General features: G+C 38.1%; 2 protein-coding genes across 4 annotated transcripts in view; one reads left to right on the top strand and one right to left on the bottom strand.

Annotated features, from left to right (window-relative positions):
- The window catches only part of mrtfbb (myocardin related transcription factor Bb), an 80,026-nt gene that overhangs the window by 16,747 nt on the left and 36,699 nt on the right, over positions 1–26,580 (top strand). The gene's annotated exons all lie outside the window — the stretch shown is intronic.
- Positions 1,806–22,175, bottom strand: shisa9b (shisa family member 9b). The gene is made up of 4 exons (XM_044331302.1): positions 21,338–22,175; positions 15,650–15,756; positions 8,766–8,906; positions 1,806–6,000 (listed from the first exon to the last, which is right to left on the bottom strand). Exons 1-4 carry the CDS (start codon positions 21,838–21,840, stop codon positions 5,618–5,620), a joined length of 1,134 nt encoding a protein of 377 aa, XP_044187237.1. The 5' UTR covers positions 21,841–22,175; the 3' UTR covers positions 1,806–5,617.

Genomic DNA, 26,580 nt, shown 5'->3' with positions numbered 1-26,580 from the left:
TTGCTTAGTCTTGCTCAGTATCAGTTGTGAGTGCTGCAGTATCACAATGATCATAAACTATGACAAGGCCAGAGAGCAAAAGCCACTGGGGAACCAAACAAAGCCGACTATTCTTTTCTGCCTGTCTGTCCTCTGTCTTTGATTTTAAAGTGCACATTCGTACTGTGGAGAAAAGAGGATTTTCCAACAATCTTTCAACTATTGACTCATTTATTTCTTATCTAGACTTATGCTGATGCACTTCCTCCCGGGTTTTAAATAATGGCTTTTTGAAACGCAAAAATCTGTCCCAACACATTGCAGACGCCTCCATGCAAGGAAAACCATAAATCCATGTAGTGGGAATACACATGTTCTACCATTAAGTTGCTCACTCCCAGAAGACTCTCTGAAATTAGAGTTGTGGCACATTTTTTCCCCAGTGTATTTATCATTATGTAAATTCAAAATCACATTTATTTTAACAAAATATTCCCTCATGGATTGGCTGTTTATAGTTCATATGAAAAGTACCGTCCTGCATGATTTCATGTTTGAAAAATCACCGTAGCTGTTGGATCAAGAAATTTCACTCACCAGGCCATGGCTGTGCCACTCTATTTGACTGAATAAGGTTACTGTGCTGATTTAATTTCCAGAGGGAACCACTGTGGTGGTAGGAAACATCATTTGCTAATTAAAAAGATTGTCTCCTGGCGTCTTCACAAAAAAGACTGTTCCCCCAGAAGCTTGTTAAAACCGAAGTTCTGATAGAAAGCATGGTTGTAAACATGAACAATCTGCAGTAACCGGTACACAATTGATTGAATTCTCCAACAGGTGTAAAAGTAGAGTGAAAAACAGTGATCTAAACATGCCGTCTGGAACGATTGATGGTGCCTGCCCTCCTCGGCTGTGGTGCTTTTTTTCAACAGGTTCTACGTTCCTGTGTGGAGTTTATGTTTGGCTCTATGACTGCAAAAGATAAATTTAATTTGTTGTGGAATTATGTGTTTTTTCTCAAAAAATGTTTTGTATTTGAATTCCAATGCAAGGGTGTAGCACCAAACACATAAAAAGAACAAGACTTTTGTTTCTGGTTGCAAAAAGCTTCACTTAATATTCTTTGTTCTCTTTTGTTATTGTACTATTTTACTGCTATAGTCCTTTTATTTAATCATGCAGTTCACTTATCCACAAGAGAGAAGACTCTCCATGGAGTTTAACTAACTCCACAAGGCATTAGCACTTGGTTCAATCGATCCAGCTCCTTTATTTATCCAGGCCTTGACAGATAAGCATGTATTGAACGTTTCACATGAGAGTGGCAGGTACTTCAAGAAGTACCTCTCAGTGGTACGCGAGGCCACAATGAGGAAATCAATGTGTATAGCTCCCAGTCCTCCACACTGAATGAGTGTGAAATTGTTGTGTATGTGTACTTGAATAGCGTTTAGAACATGAGCTGTTTTATGAAACGTTGTAGTGTTTTCTTTTTTCTCCTTACTGATCCATAGATTTGGAAGTAATATGCATTATAAATTTAGAAGTAATAAGGGCAGGGCAATATGGACAAAATCAAATATCACGATATTTTTGACCAAATACCTCCATAACAATATTGCGATAACATTGTAGAGATGATTATCGGTGCTTTCACAAAATATTTATACAATGAGATTTTTGATAAATAATCATTGGTAATGTGGATGTAATGACTAAGCGGGTAAAGGCAAATAATAGAACAGCTGTAACAGTCTGGTAAGTTCAGAAAATTACATCACTTTACTGTAATGCTGCCTATAAAAACCAGGAAAACACAACACTCATGCCATATCATGATATTACAATATCCAAAATCTAAGATGGTATCTAGTCTCATGTCACGATACCGATATAATATCGATATATTGCTCAGCCCTAGAAATAATCATAATTAGTATGCACAACAACTGTTGGTATGCGCCATAATAAAATGTGTATTGACCTGCAATTTGACCATGAAACTGTTGCATCTGTCTTTCACAGGAATTATAAGCATAATCATAACTATCAAGGACAAATAAGGACATGGCTTTAAGAAAGTCTGGAAAAGAGACAGAGTTATTAAAAAATAATTTTAATGTAGACAGTATAATGACACTTTTACAGCTGGAGCACACTTAAAACAGAAAGTTTCATAAACTGTAGTATACAGTATGATCCGGAAGAAGTCCTTTGGCTGCACTCGAGCTCTTACATGTTGTCATGGTGTGGTGTTGTGAGGGGCAGCCAAAAGAACCAGCGAGAATCAGAAATTAAAAGTAAAAAAACAACAAAAAAAGCGTTTTATAAAGCACCACATATGCTACAGACGACTATTGAAATTTGTTTCTTTGTTTTTGTGATATTAAATGCATCTTATTTAATTTTTTGCTGCTTGGCTCTCGTTATTGTGAATGAACAATCAGCCACCTGTGTTCTTTTTTTGTTAAAATGAAAGAGGTAAATCAGCTGAACAAACCAATTACAAGATGCTTAAAGCTGTAATTCTTACTGACATTGTTTACCTGTCAGCTGGAATGTTAAATGAAGTCCAATATCATTGTGTTGTGTTAAGCTACAATTGTTTTCCTTTCTAAAAGGAAGGCTACACTCGGATGGTTTATGCAATACATGAAAATAAGTTGACATTGTCAGTGTGGACTATTTTGCAGAAACCTTGTTTCACCATAAAAGGCAGCAGTCAAGGTGTTCCACATTTTAAAAATGTTTCATTATCCTCAGAGTTTTACAGACTGCATTGAAATTAGATTTCAAAATACGAAAAAAAAGTAACTGAATCAGTGGTTTAACTGCAATTTAATAGAATTCAAAATAAGGTAAAGGGGCATCTTGGAGATTCAAGGTTTTTGCAAGACACTGACAACATTGGGATTATATTTTACTGCACAAACAATGTATGGAAAATGTTAAAATACCCAGTGTAGTAATTTCTTTCAGGATAGCTGGAGGATGTGATCTGTCAAACAGAGGTTGTAAATATAATAAACAATGGATCTGAAACAAAGTAACTTTGTATTGCACATAAAGACACAGAACAACATTCAATAGAGCAATTAGGTATTCAGATATTATGATAATAAGCCAACAGTGATACATAGAACTGATAGCCACCATAGTGAACTGTATTAGATGTGTGATAATGGGGGCTTTCCTTTAAACTTTATGAAATATAACATAGGTGTTGCACTTTCACTATTGGATGCTGTAGTGCAAACATATATTATACACATTATGTTTTTAACTGACAGTATTACAATAGATCTTCCTATGTGAATATAGTGTACTGCAGCTTAATAACAGTGATTTCAGTATCTTTGTCTGAGCAAAAAAATAAAACAGTTTGCATTCACAAAACAAGAAGATTCAATAGTAGTGACTATATAATAATATTTGCATAAATAAAAAATCATCGCCAACTGAAGTAATACTTGAGTTCGAACAATGTGAACAATAGATTTTATGTACCTGTGAAATAAACACTCGAACAGGCAGTTAGTCGTGTGAAAGGACAGTTCTGTGCGCTGGATATACATATTTGGGAAAATTGTGCATACAGTTACTATCCAAGTACAACAATCTGCATAATTTCTGCCCTTGTTAGTTATATTTCTTTTTGTTGTTGATGATATGGATTTGAGAAGACATAAATACACCTTTACACTAACAGTTCCCACTTCCCACTTTGTGTATCAGCTATGAGTGCAGCCTTGTCCTCAGCTGCTTGAAATAGTCAACGGCATGAGTAAGACTTGCAAGCAGGCGTGAGCATCCTTTTTATATTGCTTGGCTGGAAAAGTGCAAAAAAAATGATCAATTGCACCAGAAAAACCTTATTATTAAAAACATTTTGCCAAGTGTGGCATGAATTCAGTGTTCTGTTGTCCTGTTTTAGTGAGTTCTCGGTATGGTACATCAGTTGTGATGGGAAGTGTTGACCAAAACGTTCCCATTTGCAAGTCAGTAGATACTGTCAATATGTATTTAGTAGATACATTTACAAAGAAAAACAAACGTTATTTTGCTTCACAGCATTTTTACATTCATCCTGACAGAAGTTCTTTAACTGTCAACCTCCAACAATAGACGCATCAACTATTTAGACCAGATACATTCAATAAATGTGAGATTTAAGAATGAAGTCACTTAAATCACAAACATTTTTTAATAAAAGCCAAGAGTTTTAACTATAATGGAAAATCCAAGACATCATCTTCATACTGAAAAAGATTTTTTTGGGGGGGGGGGATAATGGATTACTAAGAACAAGACCGACCACCGTTCTAACACCGGGGGCTTCATCTACAGTATATTCTAGGATAATCACGTACATGCTGGTACTGATGAGAGGCACTATTACACCAACACAACACTGGTTCAACACTCTGCAGCTACTGACGCTTCTCCTAGTAATCATACAAATATATATTAGTAGGATGTCTGTTGGCAGTGACTTGGTTTGAATGCATTTGGAAGGTTTCCTTCAAAATAAGACATCTACCACTTTAAAAGTGACACTACATTCACAAAAATTCAAATTGACTTTTTAATGGATCTTAAGTCATTTAAGTCAACAGGAAACACTTTCATAGACTGAATCGTCCTTATTTTAGAAATGCTGAATGATAAACTGAATGAATGATGGAGGATTTCTCTCCAAATTGGATGTACGGTGTTTTAGAAATGAACCTGAATAACTTAATTGTGGACAATATCTATGTCACAAAGGCTTTTATTGTGTGTGTGTGTGTGTTTGTGTGTTTGTTTTCTCAAGTGCATACTCTCTAACTTAAGTCAGTGGTCATGGTCAAAACTCGGGTGCAGTTTACGGATTTCAAAGGTTCAATTTATTGGACATTTTGCAATACAACAGAGATGTGTGTAATGTTTTGGAGGGCTCATATCGAGAGCATCATATAGCGTCTAATTAATTTGTGGCCGATCTTCAAGGTTAACAAGGTATTCTAAATAAATTAATAAATAATTAACAGCTAGAATTAATCTAGTAAAAAAAAAAAAAAAAAGAAAGAAAAAGGTATTTTTCTTGAGATGAGCAAAAAAGCACATTTTGGATACCGTACTTGAGTCGGTTTTAGTGCATGAATGTCAGCTCCTCAGCATGTAAGCAGTGCCAAAACATTTTCAAACAGTATCCATAAATCTATGAAACATTTTCTGTAACCACAAGCTATTCAACTTTTTTGATTCTTTAAATAAGGATGGTTATTTTCATTTAGACAGTGTAGATTTACTAGAAATTACATGAGATAATGTAATTTTCAGATCTTTTTAGACCTTAAATACAACTGTACTATGTATGTATATGATTTATTTAGCTTTTGTGTTTTGTTTTAGTGGTTGGATTATATGAATATGGATAACAACATATTAATCACTGTGCCTGAGGAGCAATGATTGGTACTGCCTCCTGTTACACTTCACCTTTAGGCGGTGTCTTGAATGCTTGACAACTGCACATACTGCAGTCCATGCTGATTTCTTACAACGCCGCCCACAGTCAGCAGCTACTGTCCTTCTTAAATTCTGACTCCTGTTATTCCATTCGCTCCTTTAGGCCTGACGTTTAGACAGTCCCTCATACTGTCACTTCTGTCTTGCTGTTGGTGACAAAGTATGGCTGTGGAGGGATGTAGCGAGTGGTGTGTATCTCCTTCTCTATGATGCAGAGTTTCTTTGGGCCATAGCTCTGTCGCAGTCCCAGCGTGTCCTTGCTCTCCCAGGATTTTAGCACCCCTGGGATGGCAGCAGTGTTTGAGCTGTAGGGCAGAGACTGGGAGCTGTGGTTCTTGGGGCTTTTGTACTTGTGTCCGTTCTGCTTCGTAGACATCTGTCTGGGTGGGCTGTAAGGATTACTCGGTTCTGGCTCCATATCCACAGGTTCCATAGGAAGGCTGCCCTTGGTCGTCATCTCAATCAGTTGGCGTCGGCTGCTGTAGAAGCTGTCATTAGCTTTCTCTGCTAAAAAAAAACAGATGAACAACACGATAGTTCTTTGTCATGTTTCCCTTCATTAGGCATTGCATTGTGTCCTGAGTGCATAGTTAGACAGGCAACTAAAAATAAGCCTTCACATTTGTACACTTTTTGCTAAAGCATCCAAAGAAAACAAAGTTACAGAGTCAAGTCGTCTTGACTTAACACCATCAGGTATCACAGTAACTAATTGCAATAGGAATTCACTGTATGCTTAACTTGAATTGATCTCACAACCTATACAAATGCTTTAAATCTCGAGTATGTCATACAAACAACATTTCTGATTTGCAATTTAAGCCAGTGTCAGCTTTACCATCCTGATACATGTGCATAATTACATGATTCCTTAGATTATATTAAAACAAAAACAAAATCTGCATATTTTTTTAGCCACTAATGCTTTACATTGATATATATTGTTATACCAATGGCAACCAAGGCCCAAATTTCACCATATTGAGAATGATACGTGGGTATTAAATGACAACAGTACAATACCAGTTATTCATTGTAAATTGGTGGTTCTTATTTTAGTGCACAGTACTGTAGAATGCTAATAGTCTTAGTCTGGTAAATTGTGATAGCTTCGCACAACCTTTTAGTCTAAGTCAGTACATCTTTTAATATATATTTTCACATTATGCTTCCCTGTCAGCCATCAGGTAAAATTCAATTTGTTTTTGTTTTTTTTAATTGTGCCAATTAAAACATAGTAAATATGTTGTGAGTGGTCCATTAATAATTATAGTCACACTCTACAGAATATTTGTTGATATTCTAGTATATAAATCTATTTTAGCACGACACAAGGAACTAAGGCTGCCCCAGTAGACGACTGCACAGTATCTCTTGTCTTTTGGCATTTGTCTTGCCATCTGCGGTGATTTGCTCATAACAAGCACTGTAGTGTGATTTTATGTCTCTAATCAGCAGCAGACAATGTATGAAAACACTGTTCACTTCAGCACTAACTGAGCCTGAGCCTACCAAGCTCCAGCATCAGCCATTGTGATATTTTTTTTTTTTTTAACATTTCAGACTTTTTTAATTAAATGTCTCCCAGATAACCTTTAATGTGTTCTTTCATTAGCAGCAGGTTGTGCCTGTGCTCTGGATCACACTTTATGGTACAGGATAGGGACAAAAGATGCAGTGATGAGTAGCATATTCTTTACAGCAGCTACTTCACTAAAAACCCACATCAGTGCTGGTAGATTAACACATATATTAGAACCACAGAGGCTCACATAACTCACCCTGTATGGTGTAGTTGCATCCCATCACCACGCCCCGACTCATTTGTGTTTGATTGCTCCTGATTGTCTCCTGTCCCCAGTCTCATTAGCTTAGATTTGCTCTATTTTTAATTTTCCCTAATGATCAGTTTGTTTGACGGCACTTCAGTGGATTAGTGGGGGAGAAGCTTCAGCTGCTCGTGTAAATCACAAAGCGAGTGAGCTGTTTTATGTGATTGTACCTACTACACGCATGCTGATAGCTGTCATCCCTTCCATGGTCAGGACTGTCAAATACAGCTTATTTATTCAGGCAGCATCTATAAAAAGACTCACTGTGAGTAAGTAAAATAGCATCAAATACTGATCCACAACCATCTTCAGTCCACACTTTGATCCTGCATATTTCTGGTATTTATTTTTTTTCTCTGCTCTGGCTGTCATCATTATTCTTATGTCAGGACAAACTGTTCAGGGAATCTAGACTTAACAAAACTAAACACATACTATTGCCTTAGTATACATAAAAAGGGATGTTGCTTATCAATAGTACCTTAAAGTATCCGTTTTGTTGAATGATTTAATTTTATTATTTGCAGCAAGGTATGTTTATTTACATATACAGTACCAGTCAGAAGTTAAGACACACCTTCCCGTTCACCTGAATGAGAAAATGTGTTAAAAAAGTTTTGACTATTACTGTATTTTCACATCACACACAGTTTATATCTTGTCTCATAACATTTTTTAGCACCACCTTGCTGAGTGCTTCTGTCCACTTTGGTCCACTTTAAGCTTTAAGCTTTATGCTTGCTCAGACACTGGGCTGCCAACTTCCAAAATTATCACTTGAGGAGAACGACAAACCCGTTCTATAAATAAACTTTCAGTTCCCCTCTTTGTGGACGTTGATGGACTATGGATTAACTGACAAGGATTTCTGTCAGCCAGAAATCTGATGGCGATTCAAACCATCCAAGGTTTCTATTTAAAGAAAAAGACAGTTTTGAAGTACATATCTAACAACAACATGTTGTGTAAACAGGATTCTTGTTCTGTCCGAAGTAGATAAGAAATGAAAGGACTGAAAAAACTGTCAAAGCCACATTGTCTTACGTCATTTTAAAGCTAAACTGAAAAGAGAGGCATGACAGTGAAGCTCAATAATAATTGCAGCTGGCAGAATGTGTTAATATGTTTTTCGTTTGTTGAGACACACAATGTTTAACACTAAATTAACCACATTTAATTTTACTGGGATTCCATAAAACGCTTCATGAAGCACTTAAGTTGAATTTTCTGCCTCATAAGCTCATAGTTTACAACTGTCCTCAAGGTTATTATGTTGTTTCCAGTTCACTCAATTAAACCTTAATACTCCCCTTCATATCATGTAGAGAGACCCTGATTAATTATGCTAGCTTTATTTACAGGATGTGCAACCTAATCAGATCAAATGGTAAATGGCCGGTGCTTTTCCATCATTATGGCTGGTTGTAAACAACATCTTACCCACAGCCTTGAGGGTGGCGTACTTGTTGAGATCCTTGACAGTCTTCTGTGGCTCGTAAGGGCTGGTGATCTGTCCCAGAGCCGGGTAGGGCTGAGTTATCAAAGTTGATGCTTTAGCTGCGTTGTTCATCTGGGTGCTGTCTAAAGGAAGGGAAACATGAGTCGGTAAATGCAGAAATGATTGTTGAGACGCTGTTTCTGTTGTTGAATGCAAGACTGTGAATGAGCAATTATGTGTTTTTCTTCTTCTTTTTTTTCATTTCAGGGATCAACAGAGATAATTACACCATCAACACTTCATAATTACAAATTGCCCTTTATCACTGAAGTAATGTTTTAAAAATGTGTACATGTTAAATGCATTAGCTGACACAAGGGTATAAGGAAAATAAATACAGAAATATGAGCGGTAGCCTACTTAACCAGTAGGCTACTGCAGCACCCCTGACATGTGTAATTTATTTATTTTTATTTATTTATTTATTTGATTTAAGCTGACTTGGTTTCATCTAAGCGACCGTTCCATAATGTCTAATTCCCTGAATATAAATCAGCTTAATGGATGAATGTGAATGTCGAATAATTGTTTCTCTAACTTGGTAGTGTCACTTTCCCCTTAAGTAAGCCTTTCTGGGGACCCAGCTGGAGAGACATGACTGCTCTTTGTAAAACTGTACTAATCCTACAGGAGACATCTGGTAAATTAAGGGGTGCACAGCAAATAGACTGGCCCCCTGCCGCCTGGCATGACAGAGCAAACAGATGTTCAGAGTGTCTTTCCCTCGTTAAGATTGGAGGAGATTAGTGGAACGCACCAATTCACAGGAGGCAGTTTGAGGACTGCTGCGTGTGCAAAGCCCTCCATTATATATTCCTGATTAGCAATATTATGGATCAATACTTGATATACTTGATATATGGATAGTTTTTCATTTTAAGCTTAATCCTTCACAGAATCGCAGTGATGGTTATTTCAAATATCACAAGGTCATGAGTCAACACTTGTTTTCTGTTATTTGTCATGATGCAAGTTGTTTCCTTTAAAGGAGGAGTTTCCACTATTGATCAAACACCAATAACTTGGATATGAAGATACAAAAACATCCATCAACTCATCCTTGCCAATGTTAATGGTTAAAGTTTACAAACTTTAAAATGTGGCCAGTCCACTAGTCCTTGGTCTAGAATTTCTCTGACAAAAACAGATCATTAATACAGAAAATAGGTTAATTAAGCTTTTATTCCCCACTGGTCAGCAAGAAATTTTATTACTGTGCTAATTAATTTGGAAAGTCTCAAATTATCAATGCTGTCTCATGAAATGATGCAGAGGACAGCTTCGATAATTCTTTCACTTCACCACAGCTTAACAAGTGGGTGATGTAACGAGTAAGATCAGTTTTGGAGGTCATTCAAGGTAGCAAAGGATTGATGGGACTATTATGTTTCTTTTATAATAAGGATTTCTTGGAGCTCATGTAGGCCTACTGTATATCACATTTTTTTAGCCTTATTAAAAACTGTAGTTGTTAAAAAAGACAGAATACCACTTCCACATGTAGGGATCACTTATTAAACTCAACGATGGATTTGTCTTCATAAACCCTCATTCAATCTTTTAAATTTGTTGCATGTTGCATGCAGTTATGTGCAACTGAATTAGCTTAGAATTAGCTTTTGGCTGCTAAAAAAACACAACAAATTATCCATAAAGCTAAAAGCAGAAAGCATCAAATCCCTCTGTGTTACCTTGTCAGGTTACTTTTTAAACTTGTTGACCTGCTTCAGTTTGATACAATTTTGTAAGTGGGCCATGCACACAGGCTCTGAGTCAATGTGATCCTGTTTAAGCTGAAAGTCAAATTAGATGTTCTGCTTCAATAGGATACATTGAGTTTACTTCAGTTGTAATATATTTAACCAGGATAATACAGAACATATATTCAAAATTATACAAACAACAACATATGCAGATCAAGTTTATTCCCATACAGTTTCCTTTCAGATAATCTCATTCAACGAAGGGAAACTATTTTTACATGCTCATTGGTTGGACCTCTCATTCAGTTAGAGTTATAACATTTGAGTGGTCTCACCTGAACTTTACGTTTATCTGATATAGAGCCAGTTTTAAGGTGTTTTTGTTTTTACACTGTTTGTCAAAAAGTTTTCTTCCAGCAACATGTACATAAATAGATTTTACCACAGTTAATAAATGAGGACAGTGTCTTTGTTCACGTCTGGTGCGACTCTGCTATTCTCAGAATGCCGAACTCAATTCAAATTGAGGTGCTGATATATCTACTTGTTTATCTTCCACTTTAATGTGTTTCTAACTTTGTGTTGACTGAGTGTCATTTGCGCTTGTACTGTTGTCAAAGTCACAGCTTTCATGTCAGCTGGTGCCAGAAAGTAGGCCACTTCTGTAGACTTGTAAGGTTAAAGACACGGCTGTTGCGGGAAATAAGCGAGTTAACACTCCAGACACAGACACCTCCCTGAGACTCATAAAAGATTTAAGAGAGTATTTTGGGAGCTGCGTGCCCCGAAATAAATGGCACAAGGAGATGGGCGCTCTTATTTACAGGCAGCCTACTTTCAAGTTAATGATGAAAATATTCAATTGTCTTCAAGTCAGTATCCTGCCATATCTGTCACTGTCACACCCCTGAAACTCTCAACATATACATTATATTTATTGTGTATAGGTACATTCATTACATCATTTATAGTTGAGCTAAGTTATACTTATATTTATGTGTAAATGATTTGATCAAACTTTAAAAATTATAAACTGTGCACTTGTAAATCAGATGTTGATTTACACATACAATACTTTATTTTGAGGGTGACCATCATTATCACAAAGCCAACAGAGTAGAGAGTTCTTTATTGAGTTGATCATTAAGTTGTAACGAGTCATGCTGATTTCAACATTGTAATGTAGCTAATGTCAGTTATCTTTATTCATACAGTAGGCCTCCTTAAACATAATATTGTGGCAGAGCAGAAACTTTACGAGAACTAATTGAAATAATTTGATCTCATAGAAAGCAGTGGATTGGCTATGCTGAATACTTTTGAATGATGAATGAATTAACAAATTCGTACTACAGGGCACCCTGGTGGCCCAGAGGTTAAGGTGCCAACCAATAACCAATCAATAATCTCTGATTCACATCTGGCTGGGGAACCTTTATTGTATGTTGTTCCCTCATCTCTCTCTCTCTCTCTCTCTCTCTCTCTCTCTCTCTCTCTCTCTCTCTCTCTCTGTCTTCTCGTTTCCTGTCATCTCTCTACTGTTGCTAAATGATAATGACATGAAGACGTAAAATCATATGACACCTCACTCTTCTGAGTTGAAAGGTTTCAGTATCTAAGTAGCTAAAAAGACATTTTGGTGTATTGATGCCAGTAGCCTGTATTGTACACATCTACATTTATTACACCACTGCTACAAATCTCTGCTATTGTAAATCACAGCTACAGCTACTGTATTCATAACCATTTTTGAATAGTGAGTCTAAAATATTGCACATAAAATGCTGTATTTAGCAAACTTAAATCGCATTAATACATGATATCAACATTTCTAACTGTCCTAGAGCCAACACTTGGCTTTTCCTCTAAAGCAAAACAGACTCTAATACTGTAACTGACTTCCGTTCTCGAGCTCCTAAAAAGAAAGAAAGAGAAAACAAAACAAAACAATAAATATTAAAAAACCTTCAAGCCTCATACGTTGGTGCTCAACTCAAAATGTAGAGAAAGAAGAAACTTGATTTTTTTTTTTTTTTAATTAGCCAACAACTCCAGATAATTACTTTTCTTTGTCACACATTTTTGACATTTATTGGCTCTCAAGATTGCAGTAATTTTCTAAATTAATTACTTTATCAATATTTACAAATCAAAGTCAAAGGACAAATTACCAGCAACAATTAAGTTTTTACAACTGGTGAAATGTGGAAAAAATGATTTAAAGTAAAGTTTCTTGGCATGTCATTGGCTAATGGCTTCAATTTAACTGTGTTTTCAGTGAAAACAGTCTGTACACTACCACTCTGTCATTTCACAAACTACTGCAAGTGAATCCTAAACAACCCATGTGTGTCCAAACATTTAGACCTCACAGCTTGTAATTATCTCCTTAAAGATTTGAGGGTTCGGTATACAGTGCAGAGTACAGTATATGGCAGGTGGAAAATAGAACCGTAGGTAGACTCAGACATTTGGTAGCTATTTCTCAGCTGCTGTCAGAGGTAATGCTGCGAAAAATACATTTCTATCTGGCAGTGAGGAAATGGACTGTCATGCATCAGTGGAGTGTTGGCAGTGAGCGGAGACTTTGTTCTCTCTGGCTGGCTGCCTGGAGTAAAAAGAGGCCACACTTCACAATTGCCCCATGTACGCACATGGCCAGCAGGACAGAAACATGATCGTACTGGTAGCCAAAGAAACCCAGCTCACAAAACTTGTATTACTGGTGTCTTGAGGAGAATGAGAGCTCATAGCCCAGTCTAAGAGATTTTTATCATTTTTGAAAGGCAACAGATGAGGAGCAGGGGCTCCCTCTGGAGCATTTCAATCACTGCTTTGCACCACTATACAGTGACTATTATAGCTGCGGCATAGTCACACCTGCCACTAGAAAGCGCAGCTGGAGAGGGCGAGCGCAGGACAGATCCATGAGGCAAAAAATATCACCTCACCTATTGTAACCTTGCAAGGATTGCTGTCAAGAAAACAACAATCATCCCTGTGCCTTTGCCAACTCAATTACACTGAATCCCTCCCCTACATCTCTGTGAGATACTGCAGCCAGCAGCGTGGCCTGGATCTCCATGTCCAAGGTCACCAAACAAAAGGAAAGCTATACTCACTCATAGTAATAAAGAAACTGAATAGCAAATATTCATCTTGAATACATCTTTTTAAACATTTATACTGCGAAAGTGCTTGTCTAACGTGCTCCAAAGCAACTAGTACTGCCCATCATCCAGAAGATAACCATCAAACAGAGGGAATCTTCTGGCTTGAGGCTCTTCATATTTTGATTTTCCCAGTTATACGTCTGAGACTCTAAACTATGTGGATGATGTGAAGGTGTTGCAAATTTGTTCGACTTGTAAATTTGAAATTTCCTTGCATGTATGTTAACTAGTATGCTGTGTATTGATTGTCTTTACGTTGCTATGGACAAGAAGATGCATTCTGTCATCTTTAGTATTCCTTCCAGATTATTACAGGCTCAAACTAAAACTTAATATACAACGATAATCAGTTATAATATTATTTTCTGACTTGAAAAAGGAGGCAGGCGGGGAGAGGAAGTTTGGTTTTCAAGGTTTTTCCCTCTTTGTGGTGAACTGGCTATTTTATTCTAACTTGCCAAAACAAAGTATTGATCTTTGAGTTTCATACACAACATTTCTGTGACCAGGTAGTAAAAATTCCCTACAACGTTACTGTGTTGGGCATCATTTGTAGATAATTGTTCTTTAAAGGCATATAGGGTTTTACATCATCTGTGCTAGCTATTTTTCAAAATCTATTTTGCATCTTAAAACTATGGAGAATTATTTGGCTTAGCAGCTTGGGTTTAAGGAGAATCAGTAATTAAGTCAGTAATTTTCTTGATTTATTGTTTTGATTTGTACTAAACATAAGCATTCGGCCTATTGAAAATGCTAAAATATTTGTTCGACTAAAGCCTTAATATATATGAGGAGATAATTTGAGATAATCATCTGTCGTGCGTGCCAAGAACAGGCGGGTTTTAGTTCCAACCCAAAGATTACACCAGGTGTTTTCACTAATTAGCAAATTTTCCAAACTAATCAGTGAAATCACCTGCTGTACTTTTCAGTTATAATGAGAACATAAAAACTTTCGGAACATGATAATCCGTGATATTTATTTTCGTCTGCCTATAAAATAAAACCTCTTGAGAAACATCTAAACTAAGGAACATAATTACATCACTTATTGTATTTAATTTATTTATTTGTTTGTTTCTGTAATTCTTTTTATACTCTACTGGACCACTGAGACCGAAACCTGGCTCGATTAATTATTTTATTGATTCCTACACTACAGGATGTGAGGTGTAATTATTTCACCATATACTGCCTGACATTGGACCTAATTGGTATCAGGACACTTAATCTTCAGTTTAGCCAAAGAAATTAGCATTTAGCCAGAGTAGGTCTTAATAGAAAGAGAGAGAGAGAGAGAGAGAGGCAGAAAGACATTTATTGACTACAGCTGTCAAGGCAGTGAGCATGATAGCATTAATAATTCTTCTTTTTTGTCTGTGCGTATCTGTGTGGGTGTGTGTAGGCATTGGTGTTGATGAATGAGAGTGAGATACAGTCTAAGGTGTGAGGCTGTTGCATACAAAAAGCATTAACTAAGAGAGAGAGAGAGAGAGAGAGAGCTCTAGGTTGTTGGCAGTAATTAGTGTGTATGTTAAGTGATTGCTGAGGGCTAATTGTTCCCTCCACCAGCCCGCAGGATTGTGGATGGATCTTTTTTTATCCCCCCCCCCCACCATTTCCAGTTCCACAGCCAATTCAGGAAAGGTGAGCAAATCTTTAGGGCTCACAATAATTGTTTTTTTTAATATTTAAAATAAATAAATGAATAAACAATTTGGAATTCATGAATATTTATAAAAATAGTTTATGGTGCTGAGATTGGGTGGATGCAATCATATATACATATGGGACCAAGTGCCTAAGTAAACTGCTCTGTTATGTGAATGTGTGTAAGCTTGTTGCTAGGTGGTGTCTGCTCCTGATGTCATTAACTTGCAGGTAACGTAATATATAATAACCATGTTCACAGTTTCCCATCAGTGCATTTAAACTTATTGTACTTACGGAGACTGTTAACTGTGACTCTGGTTTGTATGTTCTCATAGTGCTGGCCGAGTCCAATGTCATCCGAATGTTCTGTGGCAGGATGGCGGATCACGTGTGCAAGAGCCCTGGGAAAACAGAGTGTAATCTCAGAGAGTGAATCTTTCATTAAATTATATTAAACAGTAAATATAAACAAGTAAATATTCTGTGCTGTCCAGCTCTACGCTCCTGGTTTTGCCAGAAATGATAAAAGTGACAAAATATATTGTTTGTCTGTGCCAAAACTACCCAGATGTCTGTTCTAGTAACAACATCAACCATCTTTTTATCTCCAATCCACTTGGTTAATGTTTAACTGGAAAGAAAACAGAAAACATCTTTAACTGTTGGCAAGAGACAGGACACAAACGGCAGTCTCTGGTGTCGAAATCACATGCTTTGTGTATTGGTCCATGGCTTAAAAGGGGTACTCCAGTGATTAAGTATTGCACTTCCAAAAAAAGAGCTGAACTCGCATGAGACAGATTTAAAAATGGTCAAAACTGAAGCAGCAGAGGCCAAGATATTTAGTCCTCAGTATGAGTCAAAGTCCAAAAACACCGAATCCAACATTTCCAATAAATGCATACAAGTAGTATCTTTCTTTAGACCCTCTCTGCCTCCTAAATGCCCACAGCTTTCATACTCCACATCTCAAGTTTGTAATGCAGGCTTTCTGTAAAAAAAAAAAAAAGTAAGTCTCAACCCCAATCTGGTGACATCACTTCAGCGTTATCAGGGTTATTTTCTCAGACTTGACAAAGCTCCCTACAAATCCAGAGATGGCATTATACAATAGTTTACACAGCCTGAACCTCTGACTATACTTGGCATCACTGTTGGGTGTAGTTGAAGATGATCAACAGTGATGTCAGGGTGTCCCCAAACAAAGACTCTGAGAAACCACTGCAGAAAGGTGAGAACTTTAACCACTGGAGGTCAGAAAAAAACAAGGTTCTCAGCTGAGAAACAGCAGTAGCTGGTAAACAGTCATGGCTCTCTGAAATTACTTTGTCAAGCGGTGTGTTTAGTCATTGGCCAGAATTTTCCTGGCATCCTCTGCTCTTCATCATTTCAAGAGTGAATTTGATATTAAGCCAGGTATATCCTGTAGGTTGAGTTTTTCTAAAAGTGATTTAAATATTCACATACTCTTATGTCACACACTTTTCTTCTAACGTGCTAAAGACAAAAAAATCACCTACTGGGGGCCAGTACCGCCCCCCAAGAGGCATTCAGAGAGTGTTGGGGCCGCTTGAAGCAATATTTTTGAAAGGGGGTTGTTCATGGGAGGCATTTGTGTGCTTCTGTTTTTTGAATTGCTTGCGCTGAGCTTTTATTGTTTTCTATGGAACGGCCTGTCACTCCTCCATCAAAGGGCACTCCTCAGTTCCTTAACTATCCTACTTTTGCGGAGGGCACACTGCAAAACTGCGAGCAACAGTGCTTTATAGACGGGGGAGGGGGGGGGGACTTGGCCAAGGGACAGGCAATCTCGGCTGAGATAATGGCTGCATCCACCTCGTTTTTTTTGCATAGCAAGAAGCCTCGTCTATAGGTCAGGGGTCTCTACAGTCGATTGTCCTTGCTGTTGTTAGATCATTTATACATGAGAGACAAAAAGTGGAACTTTGATTAGCCTACTCTGCTCTAACTGGGCAGATTTTCACTACATTTAAACTCCTATGCCCCTAACCTTTGAACAGAGTTGTTTTATTTGACACTCTCTGCCAGACTGCTGCAGGTCCGATTATTTAATCAACTGGATAGCATCATAAAATAACAACAATCATATCATATCATAGCAAATGGCACAGAACAAGAAAAAATGCCACCAGTATTCTATTGAAAACCTTAGCTATGTATTCATACCTTCTCTCACCAATGCACAACTTCCAGTGTGGTTATTCTGTGAACAAGTGTTTTCAAATGAGGCCGTGAAACCCTCTCCTCAAGGCACCTTATAAAGATCCACCCGGTCAAGGCAGACAAGGAGCTTCCGTCCTTCCAGGCCCTCAAAGAGAAGCATGGTAGGAGACCATCAGTAGTCTATTCGCCAGACTGATAGCAGTCTAGTAGCGTCATATAACATCTCCCTGCTGACAGCCAAATGTGGACAGCCATTCACAATCAGAGAGAAGCTGGTGCTCCCTGCCATTGAAGAAGTCATCTCTACCTTGATGGAGCAGGTGCTGAAATCCATCCCATTCAGCAATGACACCATGGCACGCAGGATAAATTAAATAGGCACCGATACAGAGGAGTAGCTGTGTGCCATCCTGCGGGACTCTACATTCAGCCTTCAGATACATGAGACATGTCTGCCATAAGGCCTCCAACAGTCAGGAGATGGCTGAGGAATTTTTGTTTTCCAAATATCTGAAAACAGACACCAAGGGCCAGACCATTGTCAATGCATTAATGATGGTGCCCCCTCCATGGTTGGCAGGTACCGTGGCTTGACTGCTCTGCTAAAGGAGCAGGTCCCGCATATCCTCCTTGTGGCCAAATCTAAAAGTCCACCTCTCCACAAGTCTCTCAATGTTGCAGTCAAGGCAATGAACAAAATAAAAGCCCATGCCCTGAATGACAGACTGTTCCAACAGCTGTGTCAGGAAAACAATGAGACCTTTGAGCGTCGTCTTCTCCATACTGATGTCCGCTCACTCTCAAAAGGAAAATGCCTTGCTCATTTTTCTGAGCTGTTTGACAGCATCATGGAGTTCCTGGAAGAGGTTGATGCAGCTCTCGGGGGGGAAAAAGTGTCATCCAGCCGCTGAAACATCCTGTACCTTGCAGACTTTTTTGAAAAGATGAACAAAGTCATTTTAAAGCTCCAAGGAAATGGAGTTACTCTGGTCCAGTGCATCCACTGTCTCAAATCAAGGCTGGATCTGTACAGGCAGAGCATAGGCAGGAGGCAGTTTGCTCATTTCCTGCAGTTGACCAAGGTGATCTACTGTTTTCCAGAAACAATGCTAAATAATTATAATACACCCACTATTATTATAATTAATATATTTTAGTTCTATGAAAACATTATGTTGTAATGTTTATTGACTTGTCTGAAAGTATAGGCCTATTTATGCATTATAAATGTAAAGAAACATTTAATAGTAGACTAATTAGCAATAACATAACCAAAAATCTGCACTGATAAAAATTGCTAGTTATACTCATTGCAGGTGTCTGAAGCTCTTACCGGCGACCACCTCCTTATTTACAAAGACCACCTGAGGATGGTTAAAGCCGACATGAAGATCGGGTTCAGGGACCTCCTGAACCTTGATGTTCCCGTCTGGGTGGTGCAGCCCTTTCAGGCAGACATGACCAAGTGCAAGCCCACTATCCAGGAGCATCTTGTCAACATCCAGACCGATGACGAGGCCCAGGCTACTTTCCGCACATCTGGCTATGGCAGCATGAGGGTTCTCTAGGACAAGATCAGGCTGCTTCTTCTTCCTTTCCCAACGACATATGTTGTTGAGCAGGGATTCAGCCAGGTGCTCCACATGCAGTCCAACCACCGCAGTCACCTGGACTTGACGGCCTGTGATGGGATAGCCTACATATCCTTCTGCTTGTTTTTCCAGTAGCCTCAGACTTTTTCCTCCCTGGTCTGCTCCTGTTTTCAGTTGTAATGCTTCTCGTTTGGCACCAGTGCCAAATTACCACTTTCTGATTGACTGCAGTTTGTGATCAATAACATGAAAAAAATAGTCCTAATTTAAGTTTGTATGTCAAATTTCTAACCGTTGCATTTGTTTAACACTCATAAGTATAATTTCTATTCACATGGCTTTTTTTGCTTCCTGGGAAACTAATGATACTGATATTCCAGCTGTCCAGTTAAATCAAATCTGTTATTTGGCATTCAATGACATGTTTTTTAATGACATAACACAGAATAATAATCAACATTAATATTCAAGGAAAACAATTAGCCCATATTTTAATTGATGGGGGGCTTTAAGGGACCTGGATAATGAATGGGGGGGGCGCTGGTCCAAAAAAGGTTGAGAACCACTGATCTACAGTAAAGTCACCTGGAGCATGATTTTGTAAATATATGAGAAACTATCAGCAGGAAACCAATTTCACTCTAGTCAAGCAGTGTAACTATCACATAATATGCAAATACAATATGAAATAATTTCAAATAAAGCACACCTGTGTTTGAGAGTCACTCTTATCATGTCATGGTCAAAAACTTTATGCACCCGAATAACCCTGAGGTGTCGACATCCTCATGTCACATGGGCAAAGAAAACTGTCAGGTGTTAGTATGTCAAGAGCCCTCAGTAGCTGTGTGGTGTAAGTTTAACACCTTCCAGGTATTTTGTAATGAACTTTTGTCACAGGTGTCAGCTCAGATTTAAATTACATCATCTATATTAAACACTGTACGCTCCATCAAAACCCATCTCATCCAAATTACAGTGTACAAGTTATTTCATTATAGTGCACCGTCTACGCCAACAACAAGCCATGTCTCAGATGACTATGAAGAGTACCGTTTCCATTATTTGTTGAAATCAATAAACCCCTTTTTGTTGAGACAGGCCATTTTCCTCGTAATTTCATGTCTTTTTTGTCTGTTTTTAAAGGATAGAGAAACTAGCCTTGAGTGTCACAGTATAATAGCCACAGAGCAACAATTTCAACATCGTTTCTCCTCAGTGCAGACATTGTTCAGCCAAAAATCGCTCTTGAGAAAGCAATAAGAGAGTAATCTTTGTGTGCATTTGTGAAGTGTGTGTGTGACAAAGATGGAGAGAGTTTGTATAGTTTGTGTTTAATAACTATCTGCAAAGATTTGATGCTCAGGATCAGTTGTAACATTTAAAACATATCTCCCCACCTTTTCTAAAAGCAAAAGCCAGCAGAGTCTTTTTTAGTAAATTGTGTTTATACATCTCGGAGATGGTTAATGATGCATCACAGAATATTGGAGATAAAACCAATATGTTTGGCTTCAACTGTAACATGTTGAAAATAACTAGACATATTTCTTGCTGAGCCAAAACTCGAATTAATTCCTTATCATATAACAATCTTTATGTTATAGGCCTGTTTGGTCCAAAAAGTCTGTTTTGGAGCAGGCACAATTTTAACCTGTATTACAAGCTGAATCCAGAGTGTCACCAATGATAAAACATCGTGTCTAATCACAACGTCACCACATTGACGTATAGCCTGATGCTGCAAAGACTCAGGCCAAGGACAGTGCAATGACACACTTTTGTCTTTCACAGTGACACAGAAATATATGTGTAATTTCTTGATGTTCAGGCAGCTGAGAATGAGCAGGCTCATATCAAGCTTGTTTCTGATTAGAGGAAGTTAAAGTGTTAAACAGAACTGTATTAATGAACCCATCTTAAAATATGTAAACCCCAGGTTGATATTCTTTTTAAAATGTAGGCAATTTTGAGTGCAGCTGAACTTCTTTTAACTGTTTTATTCACAAAAAAACAACTTGTTGCTTTGTAATTTGCTTTTGATTGAATTATGATAGGACTTAAGAAGCACAATAACGCATAGCCTAACTGACCAGCCTGATGATGCTTTGATCCAATCAGCTCTGTAAGTGGAGAATCAGTTCTCAACTCTAAACTAATTGTTAATGAAAAAACGGACATTGGTAAAAAAAAATTTATAACCTACCTTGACATATTTTCTCTGTGCGGACGGTGCGTCTTTTCCAAACCAAGCTTGGTGAAAATCCCTATCAGTGCCATTATGGCCACGACCCCGCATATGACATACACAATGAGGTTGGTTTTATCCTTCGCGGTGTCCTGCGCCACGTCCACTTTAGGCGGTCTGCCTGTCATCATCCACGGCGGGGTGTCGTAGTTCTTACAGGTGGTCTGGTCCAGCCGGGAGCTTTTAAACGCGCAACAGAACCTGAAGCCACAGGTGCCGCAGCAGTACAGGTAGCTGCCCGTCCTGCACACAAACGGCGGGTCCCACTGGCCCATCACGTCGTAGTACCCGCGGCACTTGTCCTCCGTGTGCGGGCTCTCCGTGATGCTGCTCTCTGCTTCCTTTGAGTCGTTAAACACGGTTACTGTCAAGTCGTCGAGGTTCTCACCTGGCTCGCCTTCCGCATCGCACACCATAACTTTCACTAGAAAGTAACCAAGCAACAGCTCAGTGCCTCGCATCGTTGCTCACTTTTTATCCCGCTCTTGATGCCCTGACAAGCTCTCATAAGTCCGGACGCATCTTCCGAGGAGACTAGGCACAGCCATGCGTAAATGTAACTGGGCTGATACCAACTTCCATGCGTAAAAGCACAGTGCGCTCCTGTACTTTTCTTTTCTCGGGAAAAAAAAAATCGGTTGTAGCTCAAAGGCAGCAAGACACTTTCCAAGAAGCAAACTACTGTAGCAAATAGTTGTTGAAGGGGGGCATCACTGAAGCGGTGCCTCTGGCTGTGCTGCAGGGCGTCAGACACCTCTGAGGCTGCTTCACTCAGAGCGCAGAGCGAGAGAGGGAGTGGGAGAAGACAACAGAAAGTAGAAGAGACCACGACGAGTGAGTGAGGCAGAGGGGAGACAGAGGCAGAGAGCCAATGAAAGAGAGAGAGAGAGAGAGAGGGAGCTGTGTGCAATTGCTTTACATTCACGTTACAACCTTATATCCCTTTATTTTACAAAACCTAACGCCCTACCGTGGCTAAATGACTACACAATGTTGGAGAGCTGAAAGAAAATGGAAAAAAGATAAACTCTTGATATTCTTCAAAGCTTGATGCCTACTTGCAGGCGGTGAAATAAGCAAGGTATTCATTTTTCTCAAATTGAATTACGAATAACTGTCACAACCCTAGGGTTTTATTCCAAGCAATAAACTCAGTAGTCAACCCTCCTCCAAACCAGCATTTAGAAGCGTCCAAGGACACATGTGAGCAGTTTCTCCATCATTTCATAAATAAAATAGATGATATCAGGCTCCATATTACACCTGTGACCAGTAAGCTCCTAATCTGCACTAAATCCTCTGCAGTTTTTTCTCAGTTCAAGCAAATTTCACTGACCGAATTAGATGAGCTAATCACACACTTAAATTCGACCACTTGTCAATTAGATATTTTCCCAACTAGATTTCTGACAGAAATATTTCAGACTGTTGGCCCACAAATTCTCGCTTTTACCAACTGCTCACCATCCTCGGTCTCTGTTCCATCTGCTTTTAAACATGCAATAGTTTGACCTCTCCTGAAGAAACCCATACATGACCCTCTTGTTTTCAACAATTTTAGACCAATCTTAAACTTGTCTTTTTTATCTTATTTGAATTATTAATGACTGACTGCTCACCACTGATTCTGGAGATGCTTCAATTTTAATTTTACTTGATTTGAGTTCTGCCTTTGATACGGTTGACTACAATATTCTCATTAATCACCTTGAAAACTATGTTGGTATTAAGGACACTGCACTTGCTTGGTTTCGCTCCTACCTCCCTGACAGATCTTTCTCTGTTGTAATGGGAGAATTCTCCTCATCCCCAGCCCCCCTCTCACGTGGCGGCCCCCAAGGGTCAGTTCTTGGTCCAGTGTCATTTATGCTATATATGCTCCCTCTGAGTGAGATAATCCGTAGGCACAATGTTAACTTTCACTGTTATGCAGATGACACCCAGCTTTATGTTCCGCTGACTGGTAGTGATAAAATTTCTCAGGTTACGTCTTGTCTCTCTAACATAAAATGCTAGATGTCACAAAACTTCCTCCAGCTAAATGAGTCCAAATCTGAAGTGCTGTTATTTGGCCCCCCAAACCTGATCTGTGACTTGAAAAATAATCTTGGTGACCTGTCTGCTAATATCAAGCACTCTGCCTGCAATTTGGGTGTGATTTTTGGCTCGGAGCTTTTTTCGACATCCAAATAAAGAAAGTAGTGCAATCATGCTTCATCCAACTCAGGAATATTGCAAAAGTTAAACATTTTTTAACCCAAGCGAACCTTGAAAAATTCATCCATGTTTTTATTTCATCACATCTGGATTATTGTTATTCTCTGTACTTGGGGCTCAGCCAAAAAGCCATCTCTCACTTTTAAAGCACTACGTGGGCTTGCTCCCACTTATGTCATAGATTTACTTGTACCCTATGAGCCTAGCCGCCCCCTGCATTACTCAGGTAGGACCCTTCTTACTGTCCCACAGCCCACATTGTTACTAAAGGAAACATGCGATTTCGGTTAGAGCACCGCTGCTATGGAACTCCCTATCTGATGAACTCAGGTTAGCGAACTCAGTATCGTCTTTTAAATCAATCCTCAATACTTACTTTTATGGAAAGGCTTTTCTACGGTAAATCTGTTGCTGTCTGTCTATTTTACCTGTTCTTTTTATACTCACTGTTTTATCGCGTCCTATGTTCTATGTTTTTATTTATGTTGTTTTTTTACTGTGACTGTGTACTTTGTAACTATGTTTATTATTATTATTATTATTATTATTATTGTTATTGTTGTTGTTGTTGTTGTTGTGATGAGTCTTTAAGGGTACAACCTGTGATCCACATATAAACAAAAGTTATTTTGAAAATCCGAAACACAGGCCTGGATCCTGCCGTCATTCCCAAATTAACTGAGAAGACTTTTACATAAAGGCAGTAACACTAGAAAACAACTCAAAGTAATCAATGATACTACAAAGTGATTGTTCACATCATGTAAACATAGCAGCAAAACATGCCGTTATGTTTTCATTTCAGTAGTTGAGAAACACAAAACGCAATTTTTCATCTAACTCAAACTGCGTGAATAGATCTGTATTTATATGTATACTAACACTTTGATACATGACAAAAGGTATCTTGAAAACCAGATTTCACGTGTTTTTTCAAATTAATCCAATGAGAATATGCTTATAGACAGTATAGTAGTTTAAGTTAGAGCTATAACCCTCGTGGCCTCTGTTATTTTCACCTCTGAGTACAGTTTAACACTGTGATATCTAAGAAAACATTAATTGAAAGGTTCATCCACCCCAACAAACATGCAGATCTGGGGAGAATTCATCTTTGTAATTCTGGTAATGCACAAAATACAGATCTTCTTAAATTTACTGTAATCATATGCACTTTATTCCAGTGCTCATTTCATGCAACAGACAGTGTGTCAACCTTACACCCTCAGCTATTAATTACTTATCGTTTACAAACAGTAACAGATGATGAAGGACTTTGACAAGCACGGATCTGCAAAAAGCTTGTTGGCGATTTATTTTTAGAGAAACCTTTTTTATCTAAAATTATGATTAGTGAAAGGAGGCTTACCATCTGCCACTTGAGAAATCTCACTCTTTTTTTGTTTGATGTTGAATCATCTTAGCCATGGGAGGCTACTTTTATTTACAGTTGGCCGTCAGGGGAGTTTTTGCTTGTCTCGTCTTTGTGCATCTTTAAAGTTTCCTATAAATAGTTTGCACGTCCGTGAGGATGAAACTCAAGAGTTCCTTTTAAAGTGAAAACACACACACATCTTTATTAGGACCATATACACTTCAGACAGTGACATTTAATTTAAATGATACATTGCAAAGTGTAAAATAATGAATAACTGCCAGGTGAAATAAATATGTTATAGTTTTGTTGCTGTTTATACCCTCCACCAGCTCAGCATTCTCACTGTAGAGCTGGTCAGTGTTATTTACACCCTGTGAACAAATGATGAGTCACCACCACTCATACAATACAGAAAAAAAAACTAGTTCTTTACAGCTTCGTTATGTGGAGTACTTCCAATTGTCATACATCATACTCAAAAACAACAAAAAATAGTCTTATTTTTAGCTCTGCCTGTAAATGAAATCTTAAAATTAATTATAGTCGGTTTTATTTATGCCCCGTTAAAGGGTTTTTGAAGCAGAAAAATGTAACATACTTTTTTGCAAGACTGCTCAGAGACTTATGTTATCAAATAGCAAAATTTCAACATTTTGCACTACACAGCACAACTGACAGCTGCATGACTCTTGTAGATCTTGCCAAAAGTTTTTCATTCTGTGCCATCCTTTGGGTGGGAGCAGGTGGGCAGACGAGAGTGCTATAATTCTGCTCTGACAGAGAGGGAGCCTAATTAAATGCTCACACAGTGGGGAATTTTAATGTAATCCCTTTCTGTTACATTTGAGTAATAAGACTGTGAGACAAAAAATTAGTCTGTAGCTCCAATGTGCTGGCGGAGATTCCTCCCTGAAAGAAACCCACCTGTATGGATATTGTGATATTAGTGTGTTATGATTTATTTTGTTACTTCAAATAGTAAGGAATTCATATTATATATTGTTGTTTGCCAAAAGTAATAAAATCAGTACTCCTAAATAATGCTGTATATATTAGAAATTTATATTAATTTTCACAATTTGGCTGAAAATAGAGCATTTTCTGTACTGTATTCCTTAAAGAACGGGTTCACAATTTTTCAAATCTGTCTTAAAACTAAAGTCAGGTTCTCATATGATCATTGAAAGAGGTTCTGCTAGCTGTAATCATTTCTCCTGTTCATACTGGCCAATAGAATATATCCTCTGTGCTTATAATGTAAGTGATGGGGACAAAATCCACAGTCCTAGTTTTGAGGTATTAAAAGGTATTTAAACGTTTATCTAAAGATAATATGAGGCTTCAGCCATCTGAGTTAGTCAAATAAAGTGGATATCTTTCACAGCTACAGTGTTTTTAGTAAAAGAAATCCCTCTTATCTTAACGGACAGTGTTTTCCTGTTGAGCTGCAGTGGAAGGATCGTAACAAAAAGAGGGACTTCAGCACTGATCCTCTCCCTCTTCACTGGGACCCGGTTCCCAACATTAATGTTTCTGTGTTAAATCACTAATTTCACTCCAGTATTTCTGTTAATTTATTAGTCATATTACACAAATAATGGAATAC

Source organism: Thunnus albacares, chromosome 17 (genome assembly GCF_914725855.1).
Source record: "Thunnus albacares chromosome 17, fThuAlb1.1, whole genome shotgun sequence".
Classification (NCBI taxonomy): Eukaryota; Metazoa; Chordata; class Actinopteri; order Scombriformes; family Scombridae; genus Thunnus; species Thunnus albacares.
The sequence above is the reverse complement of the archived record's forward strand: the minus strand, read 5'-3'. Positions and strand labels throughout refer to the sequence as shown.

Bases quoted from the DNA above. Each gene is read 5' to 3' on its own strand.
- shisa9b (XM_044331302.1), bottom strand. From the start codon at position 21,840: ATGCGAGGCACTGAGCTGTTGCTTGGTTACTTTCTAGTGAAAGTTATG. The intron at 8,907-15,649 runs GTAAGTACAATA...CCCTTCCTTTAG, and splicing joins AGTCACAGTTAACAGTCTCC to ACAGCACCCAGATGAACAAC. The intron at 6,001-8,765 runs GTAAGATGTTGT...GTTTTTTTTTAG, and splicing joins CGCCACCCTCAAGGCTGTGG to CAGAGAAAGCTAATGACAGC.